Source organism: Thunnus thynnus, chromosome 2 (assembly GCF_963924715.1).
Source record: "Thunnus thynnus chromosome 2, fThuThy2.1, whole genome shotgun sequence".
NCBI classification, from domain to species: domain Eukaryota; kingdom Metazoa; phylum Chordata; class Actinopteri; order Scombriformes; family Scombridae; genus Thunnus; species Thunnus thynnus.
The window spans coordinates 21,556,553-21,566,669 of NC_089518.1; the positions used below are offsets into that span (position 1 = coordinate 21,556,553).

General features: G+C 38.3%; 1 protein-coding gene across 8 annotated transcripts in view; it reads left to right on the plus strand.

Moving 5' to 3' along the window:
* The window catches only part of osbp2b (oxysterol binding protein 2b), a 55,036-nt gene extending 45,091 nt beyond the window's left edge, over positions 1-9,945 (plus strand). For all 8 annotated transcript variants that reach the window (XM_067610234.1, XM_067610244.1, XM_067610219.1 and 5 more), the window contains 4 exons: positions 1,352-1,447; positions 1,841-2,031; positions 2,195-2,415; positions 4,480-9,945. In XM_067610234.1, coding sequence (XP_067466335.1) covers positions 1,352-1,447; positions 1,841-2,031; positions 2,195-2,415; positions 4,480-4,622 — 651 coding nt within the window. In that variant the 3' untranslated portion in view covers positions 4,623-9,945. The remainder of the gene's footprint in view (positions 1-1,351; positions 1,448-1,840; positions 2,032-2,194; positions 2,416-4,479) is intronic.
* Positions 9,946-10,117: the final 172 nt, after the last annotated feature.

Sequence of the window (10,117 nt, forward strand, 5' to 3'; positions counted from 1 at the left end):
GACCTTGGAAGAAGGAAGAAAGAGGGGAAAAATACATAATTCATGGACAGAATATATCTCATTATCACTCTCAGAAGCACACTGCTGTGTCTATTAGGTAGAAATCTTGGCCACAGACTCTTATAGGAATATCAGATCAGCATCATTTGCAAATAGCCAGTATTTCCTGGAGATTCATAGCATTTCTTTGAGAGTGTTTATGCATATGTATGTGATTAAAAGTATGCTGTGGAGATTTGTTTACACCCAGCATTTTTTAGGTCTAAGAAATATGTTGAATGCATTTTCTACTTCATACAACATCAGCAAAGCCTTTATTTGAATGTTTTGAAACCTCCCTTGTTTATATTTTGTGTTTACATCAGTTTGTAATAGTCTTCTGTTGTCCTACTTGAGATATAATCTTTATTTAGGACCCAGTACTGATTTTAAAATATATTCCTAAATAAGTACTGGGTCCTTGTTTGTGCTTAGTGCTTTCTCTCCAAAAAAAAAAAGCTTCACCAATATTTACACATTATTACTCTTTATCATTTTACTTTTCTATTCAATACTTTTGCCTTCCTCTTCCACTGCCTCCGTGCATCACTCTGCCACCTTCTGGTGCAGAACAAGGTCAGCCAAACGACACCATAACAAACAACTGAAACTATTCCACTACTCCTCTCTCTGCTGCTGGCCAGTGCACTGGCAGACAGCAGTGTCAGGAGCACAGCAACAAAAGCCAGAGACAGTGATCTGCGTGGCATTGACATCAAATACATTATTACTGAACTAGGATTACAGCAAACAGCAAACTTTTTTTGTTTTGTTTGACAGTGTGGCAGTCCTTGACATTTTTATTTTATGGTTGTTAGATGCCACAAAAGACAAAAACCTTTGTTAAAAGTTAAACACGAAATGGAAATGAATAATGAAACATGAAGAGGTATGACTACAGTCAACAGAAATCTTCATCATTCTAACCCAGTGCGTGTGTGTCGTTGTTCACATGCTGGTAAAACACAAAAACAATACAGGGGCCTTCATATCAAAACATAGCACTACATCACCAATAGTCATAACCTCCACCTGGTTCCTTTTAAAGAACTTGAATACAGGGCTTTGTATGTATGTGTTTAGGTATGCCGCTGTTTTAGTAAGAAATATTGGTTAAGAAAATGTTTTTTTCTGGGCCTTTAAGATAAATACACACACAGCCTGCCAAGTTTACATCCAAATCACAAATAAACCCCATCAAACCTTTTAGGTTTTCAGTTTTGCTGGCTATTTAATTCAGGATAGTCTCTGTATCTGCTTTAGCACTACATTTATTTCTCTCATTCTGTCCTTTGTGTCTGTATTTGTGCAGTCGGGGGACATTGAGATTGTGAATCACAGGACAAAGGAGACCTGCCAACTCAAGTTCTCTCCCTACAGTTATTTCTCCAGGGACGTTCCACGAAAGGTGAATGCTTCCTTTCCACACATCAGTGACACCAGACCTGTGCATGTTGTCATCCGGAGGTTGTGAATTTGTGTGATGCTGCTTCCTGCTGGACAGCACAAACAGATTTACTGTATTAGTATTTAGGCTAAAATTGCAGAAGATCACTGTATGATGTTACATTGCAGTGAGGTAACCTTATTTCCACTCATACCAATTATCTTTAAATGGGGCACAGTTCTGCTTTTCATGGTAGTGACTGATTTAGGATAAGCTGCTGAAAATTTACTGGTGTCCTACCTAGGGGACTGCGTTTAAGTGTTATAGAAAGACTCACAGAAGAATAGCTCACTTTACGTTCTTCATGGTATCTATGTAATTATTCAATGTCTGGCTTTCTTTTGTTCTTTCTAGGTGACAGGTGTGGTGGCTGACAGTGGCGGCCAAGCTCACTACATCCTTTCTGGTACATGGGATGACAAAATTGAGAGTTCCAAGATCATTCAGAGCAGCCGAGGGGGAAGTGGAAGTGGATCAGAAGGCAAGCAGAAGACCGTCTATCAGACCTTGTCGCCAAAACTGCTGTGGAAGAAATACCCTCTCCCGTAAGTGCTTGTCTCATCAGCCTCATAAGGCAGAACATAGTCATACAGTATATGAGTCATAGTAGTTTTATAACAGCTGAAATGTTCAGTCAATATCATTGATTGGAGAACATCATTCTGAGTAATTTCCATCAACTCTCTGCTGTTCATCTTACTCCCTTAGGGATAATGCTGAGAACATGTACTACTTCTCTACGCTGGCACTGACCCTGAATGAGCTGGAGGACGGGGTGGGAATGACCGACAGCCGTCTGAGACCAGACCAGAGGCTGATGGAGGAAGGGCGATGGGATGAAGCAAACTCAGAAAAGCAGAGGTTAGAAGAAAAACAAAGAGCTGTGAGGAGGAGGAGAGAAGCAGAGGCCTCAGATGCACTGGATGAAGGTATGAAATGGGGAACAGGATAAGTGGTGTCTGATAATTAAAGAAGTGTTGAGTAAAAGACAGACAGGCAGGGGTGATGGTGAGGAAGGAAGGAGAGAAAGGACAGTGTTGCAAAGTGGGAGGTGTTATTTCTGACAACCAGGGTACTTGTAGTAAAAGTCCCATTAATTTTCTGTATAGACAATGTTGGACGCTTCTGTAGCTTGAATGGGCATAAAATGTACAAAAAGACATGCAGATGTGTTCAAGACTGTGAACAATATCAACTATGACTCACAAGCATCTCGGTAAGAAACATACTGAGAGCTCACTGAGCTAAAGATAACCTGATACATCTGAGCATTTTCATTTGCACCTCCAGCTGGGGTTTTTTTTCCATAGCAACAGCAGCTGAGGCTCATTGAGATAGGTGGAACTGTAGTATTTAGAGCTATCTGCCAAACCAAACTGACTGACTTTATCAGATACAAAGTTGAACTGATGACAATTATTGATGACAGTTAAACTATCCAGGGGATTACTGTGGTTCTGTGTTGAAGAACATTGACAATATGAAGGAAAACCTCCAGAACCTGCTGGTACCACCACTATGCAACTCTATTAATACAGTGAAACTACACTTATTTATATATGTGTAGGTGCTTTGCAATGCAGTTAACATTAGAAGCAATTTACAGCTGTGATACCGGACAGTAATGCAGGGACAAACAGCCAAGATAAACCAAAACCTTGCATGAATAAATGATGAGTAGTGATTGTAAAGTTGGACAATTAAGAGGGTTTGCATTAAGGGTCATTAAGGGTTTCTTAATTAGGACTATAGAAGAAGTACTTATGCTGGTAACATTTCTTGCAGGTCAGAAGTAAAGGCTTCAGACTGAATGGGAGGTGTTATAAAAACCAAACTGAACTTTATCGAAAACTCAGCAGAAACGTTTCATCCTGGTGACATTCCTGTGTGTGTGTGTGTATGTGTGTGTATGTGTGTGTATGTGTGTGTGTGTGTGTATGTGTTGTGTGTAGATTGTATTTGATGTACCCATGACTTGTCTTTCTTTTCCTCCCTCTATTGGTGGTCAGAGTGTGATAATGACTCTGGTGAGTGGGGGTTGCCTTGCGCCCTCTGTTGTGCATCACTCCCACACACACACACGCACACACACACACCCCCATCCTCTGTGTCCTCTGTTTGGTCTGCCTCTGTGTCAGAACTGCATGATACCCCATTCATATTCCAGATAATGACTCAGGGAAAAAAAAAACTTTTTCCTGCATACATGTGACATTTTCATTTATAAGTGGCCTTGATAATATGTTACGTATAATAAGAGATACACCTCTGAAATCTACAGTGTGTTAAGGTGAAGCCACATTAGCAAGTGATGAAGTTGCACAGCATTATCATCCTGGCTATTCGGCTGCTTGAGGGCATTTTTGTGGTGCACTGACCAGCAGTGCAAGTTACTATAAGCTTTGTTTAATGTGAATTTGCATGTATTTTAGAGCTATAACAGATCGCTGCAACAAGATGAGCTGTTTAGCTTTTTTCTACATTTATACAAATGTTCACACATCAAAAACCTGCAACTTTGACATTTTGTGACTTGGTCTCAGAAACAGATGGATCATTAATTTCTGAGAGTCCCAAAGATATGATTAAAATTAGCTTTTGGCTACATTTATTCAAATGTTCACACATCAAAAACCTGCAACTTTGACTTTTTGTGACTTGGTCTCAGAAACAGATGGATCATTAATTTCTGAGAGTCCCAAAGATGTGATTAAAATGTCCTCCTCCACCATGATCAATCGAGATTTTTGCATTGCACATATCTTACTCATTTTGTATTTTCATTGAAGCAAGTTCAAATTGTTGACCACCACATGAGCCCGGTTCACATTTGGAGCTATCCCAAATGCAGCGCACAGCGATTGATTGCTTCTCATATATGCATATCTATGGAGGTGAATTGATCGCTTGGTAAATTGCCTGCCAGTGTGGCTTTTCCACTGGAGTGCGATTAAATGACAGTGACTGAGTAACATCTTTGCTTCTTCCCGCAGGTAAAGAATACGAAGGCTACCAGCCGTTGTGGTTTCACCAGAGGAGGGACTCATTCACTGGAGAGACAAACTTTGTGTACAAGGGAGGTTACTGGGAGGCAAAGGAGAAACAGGACTGGAGCATGTGTCCTGATATCTTCTAACCCAGGAACTTACCCCCGGATCACACCTAACCTCAGTGGACAGGGAACTGCTCTGCCTCTGGTCCTTGGGGCGTAGCTGCTTATGAGCACCACGTGGAGCTTTGTGAGCAAGAGAATGTGTATGTTTCACACACTCTCGTAATACACTGTACCTCCAATTGTACACTCTCACTCTGTTTTTTACAATGGGGAAGAAGAATGGGCATTCCCTGAGTAGTCCTCTTTGACACTATACTGAAACAGCAGTGAGATAATGTGTGGATGTGAGATGGTGTTGGAGTTGTAACACCACACACTAGAGGCACCTGCACACTCCTGATATCAGGTGCTCCACAAATGCTACCCACAATGCACTTTTCTGTGTTCACCCCATTATAGAGTTTTACAAATTGGACAGAAACCCATGTCAAAGCAGCTCACAACTATAGACTGACAACTAACAGTGACAAAATCATAAAGAGGCACATAGAAGCAGAACAGTGTTCAAGACACATGTAAGTATTTCAGCGGTTAGCAGGAAAGTGTCCTCATCCTCCATTTTAATCAGCAGAGTTGAGATTATGCCTACTTTATAAAGCTTAAAATTGCTCGCTCATTTTCTTCACGGAAATGATTTCAAGTGCTCATTTTTGCCCCTTTTGATTGCTTTACAAAGAGGCTGAAGCTTGAATATAGTGTCTGATTCGTTATCAATTCTGGAGACCCAAAGTGCCAAAATTTAAATAGATGGTGAAAACATTATGAAAAAAAATTACCATATAAATAAAGACAGAATTTGTAATATAACCATGAAATTGTTAAATAATTTAAGATCCAAGAATTTAGACTCAACTATTTCCATGAATTATTATTTGATGTTGTTTATTTCCACAATAACAGAGTTTATTGCAGGTTATGTTTTATTCCATGGTTTGGTGGTTGTTTATTATTATTGTTTTATTTCATAATGCCACCCTTCATCAAAAAGTCTCAAGGCCAACAGGGCAGAGCCAGTTATGTGATTGGCTGTTGCTTCAATCTGAATGAGCTGACAGACGTATTGGCACATCTAACCAAAAACCAAGAAAAAAAGAGAACACCGAAAGACAAAGACAAACCGTCACATAAAAAGTGGTAGTCAGTATTTATTTCTTAATACCGACCGTATTATGAAATAAAACGGTCAGTGGGAAAAATGTCATTGTGAAATAACACAAACCTTTGGAAAGAAATACACCTGGCCTGCAAACATTTCTGTTATTGTGAAAATAAACATGATGAAATCACATTTCATAATAATGAGCTGTGTTTTAAAAAGGTTATTTCACAATTTTATGGCTGTATTACATATTCTGTCTATGTCATAATGTCTTATTCGTTTATTTACTTTCCAATACTTTGGTTCTCCGTAATCAACAGCTAATATTTGATTGGGGAAATCATCTCATTCTTATAGAGTAGAGGCTGGTTTAGCTGATTTGGTGAAATATGCAGAAATATATTTTATTTGATGTGAATGTTGGGATTTTCCTCTAGGTACATGCAAGTAGTCTGTTCAGTAGTTAACTGGACTATAATCCATGTAGAGATAATATGGCTGCTTTTCATAATTTCAATATGAATTGCCTCTATGCTTCAGTGCTTCAGACATTCTCCATTTGTGATTCTGATTAGCAAAATACTACAGTAGTCAGTCCTTTGGTTGTAACACATTAGTACAGTTTCAAAAGTGCAACATTAAACTTCAAAACATCCATATCACTCTAATAAGAGTCTTCATCAAAGAACTGAATAAGCACTTTTCACTGTGGTTGACCATAGGTTAGTACATATCTCTGTGTTGATGTTGAGAAATTTTCACTCTGTACATGTACTTTACCTTGTCCTCTGGTGCTCTCCCATAGCAACACATTTCATATCCTTGGTGACCATTTTCAGTGACATCATTCTCAATGATCATACAAATAATTAAGACTTCACCAAATTACTGAGACTTTCGGTTATTACCACTCAGTACATCCAGGAAAATGTTGGTTTCTATAGTGCACGTTGCACTAACTCCACAGCCTCCACCAGTCTCTAGTTTGTAGGTCAGATGTTTCCAGTAGGACTTATGTGAGACTGGAGTGGTTTCTCTGAGGAGTCCAGAGTGGCTTCAGTTGGCATGAGGTTAAAAGCTGTAGAAACAGACAGGGCTGGTTCCTGTAGCGCACCACTGTGCAGTCAGCTTAAGCCACAGAGGACTTTCCTGTAGCCGCTGCTCCAGATCCACCGCAGCTCACACGTGTCGTCCTTCCATTCAGTGTTTGTGGACATGCTGATCTGGGATCAGCTCATGAAGGTACCCTCAGTCTTTTGCCTTTAATTGACTGAACAAGGGAAAGAGTCCCCCTGACCTGTGCACTACACGTCTACGGTGACAAGTTTTGAAAACCAGTTAGTATTTTTTTGTAATTATTGTTAGGAATGTAGAATTCAAGGCTGGAGGTATTGTATCTACCATCTGGTCTATTTGTGTGAATATTTTGTGATAAGAGAATGATATTGTAAAATGAAGAATAATTATACTAATCTGAGTATTAACTTATCTGTACAGCATAGTTCAAATCTGAAAAATTGACTGAATGAGCCGAAGGATTTGCTGTAATTTTAACTTTTAATCCAGACTGATTCTACAAAGATTTAATTCTTAGGCACCCTCAAATTGGCTGCAGATTTCATGTTTTATATTTCCAAAAACTGTCTTAACACACTGAAAATAATTTTTATAGAGTCCTTGATACTAGCACATCATTAACCATGGTTCAATTATAATTTCATTGATCTGGCAGTTCTGATGTGCAGGCCATAAGAATGTGAAAAACGCACTGGAAAAGAAATTCATTCACATACTGTACCACTCTGTGCTTGAGTGTTGTCCGATAGAGTAAAGTGATTTTCAGGATGATAATATGAGCAGGTAAAATGTAAAATGTGTATTGGTGATAATCTTTATCAATGAATTAATGATGTGATAATGGACCGAACAATGATTGATGTTTTTTTTTTTTTTTTTGCACAAAAGATGCTTCTCCTACCAATCTACACAAAAGGTTTTAGTGCATTTTTGATTGTTATGCACAGTCACATAGCTACTGTATATCTTTAAAGGAATAGGTCAACATTTTGGAAAATATTCTTATTTACCAAAAGTTACATGAGAATGACAACACCACTCTCATGTCTGTCCCTTAAATATAAAGCTGCAGCCAGTAGACCATTAGCTTAGCTTAGCATGAAGACTTTAAACAAGGGGAAACCATTAATCTGTCTCTGTCTAAACTTTAAAAAAAAACTCCTACCAGCACCTCTAAAGCTCTCAAATTAAAGTCCGGATGAAACGGCATTTTGAGAGTATCTAACTTCTGCATCGTGATGTATTTTTCGAGTGAAATAGGATAGGCAGGCGGGACATAAAGTTGGGAGGAATTTGAACGTTGAAAAGTGTGGTGTGTCATGATGAATCTTAGTTCTGTGCCGCTAAAAGTTGAAGATTGATTGATGGGTGGATGTTATGATATTGGTTGAAGTTGGTTGGTTCAAGCCTACGTAAGCACACATCATATTTTCCTTTACAGGAACAAAACATTATTTGATTTTGATATAAAAATACAAAGAAATAGTTGTTTGGTTTTTTTGTATTTTTTGGCATTTATTGTTAAATAGGTGCACTACGTGACCAGGGGTGTGATCTTAGAGGGTTAAAAAGAGATTTTTCATTTCATCTTGACTTTAACATGTTTTCCAAGAATAGTACACACACACACATAACACCCCATAAAACCACAACCTGTCATTTCTACACTTTGGTAATTGAACGGAAATGTTAATTATTGCGATTTGGAGGTGCTGGAGGACAGATTTTGTTTTGTTCGGACAAAACCAGGCTAACTGTTTCCTCCTTGTTTCCAGTCTTTATGCTAAGCTAAGCTAACCAGCAGTTGGCTCCACCTCTATATGACAAATATCTTGCCAATAACCTTTGGCAAGAAAGTGAATAAATTTGTCAAATTATTCCTTTAATTTTACTGTGCTGCTTGGGTTTTCTTCTTGTCTACTCACTTCACAAACACTTCCATAAGCACCTACATAAAAACAAGCTATCAACAGAGGTTTGTGCACACTTTAAATCATATCAAAGTTGTCACATATGAGAATGGACACCAGTGCAGCAACATGTTTCATTTTTGCTATATTGAAAATTGTCATTATACAGTAAATTCTTTATCATGTATAGTCATGACATTTGAAAGAACACAGATTGCTGCTGACTGGCGGTGAAGAAATTGTACAAATGGAAAGTTTAATCTGTGATTTCCTTTCTCAGCGATCAACTTGAGGTTCACTAGAGATTTACTTTAATATATTGTGTTTGAGATGATTTTATATTTGAAAATACGTTATATTTTGAATGAAAATGGAGAGCTCATCATACGTTTAATCAATATATTTCCAAATGACGTGACCTCAGCACTTGATGGTGACTTGCCTATTGAAGTTGCTCCAGCGAGGGCCTGTACAGTATCAGACAGCTGTAGCAATAACGCAGTGAGGTGTAGATTTGTTAGTTCATGGCTGTTGTTGCTTTAAAAAGAACAATTGTCTGCCTCATGCAGAAAGGGAAAAAAAAACAACCAAAGTGTATGTGGAGAGTGTACTGTAGATTAAAAACCCTCTTCATCTGCCTTCCTCATCTCGGAGGGTTCTAATGTTAATACCCCATAGTTTCTCATTTCTCACCCAACACTTAATTCACTATGGTGTGATTTTAGCTTTAATTTTTATGCTTTATTTTCTGTTCTGATTTCTACCTTCTCATAGGTGCCATTATTCTTACGTTGGTGTATTCATACTGTTTGTATGCATAATGCGATAGACTTGTGTGCATGTGCAGCACACATTTCCTTCTCATTCGATGCTGCTCAGTTTTGAAGCAGAAGTGAACTAATGAAGATGGGGAGATTTTTCTTGCCTTGTTTGAACTGAACCCTGCTCTCCTTGGACTGTGACTCATATGGTTTTGTTTTGAGATGGTGGTGATGTTTAATGAAAGTAATGAAACACATCACAACAGCGGCCTGATACAGGAGGTCAAAGGTGATTGACCTGCCTTGACTACTCTTACTCCCCAAATACACGTAGGTGTATTCAGGTGTAACTGCAGATTCAACTGAGGTTTTTGCTTCTTTTTTTTTTAAATTGTGTATTTTCTCCCTTAATTTATACTCGTATAACATTGTCTTTAAACAACAAAGACACAATAATGAAAAAAGAAGATAATAAAGTTGTTATTGTTGACACTGGATATCTGTCTGTTTTTATTTTCTCACGATGGCAGCTGGAAAATGAGATGGGTATATCTGGCATATTTGAGATTGTAGGCTAGTTTTAGTATGAAAATGTTGAATTAGTAACTTTAATAACAAGTAACAAGCAAATAACAGTAAAAACCCTGAACAGACTGAAGAGTGAAAAAT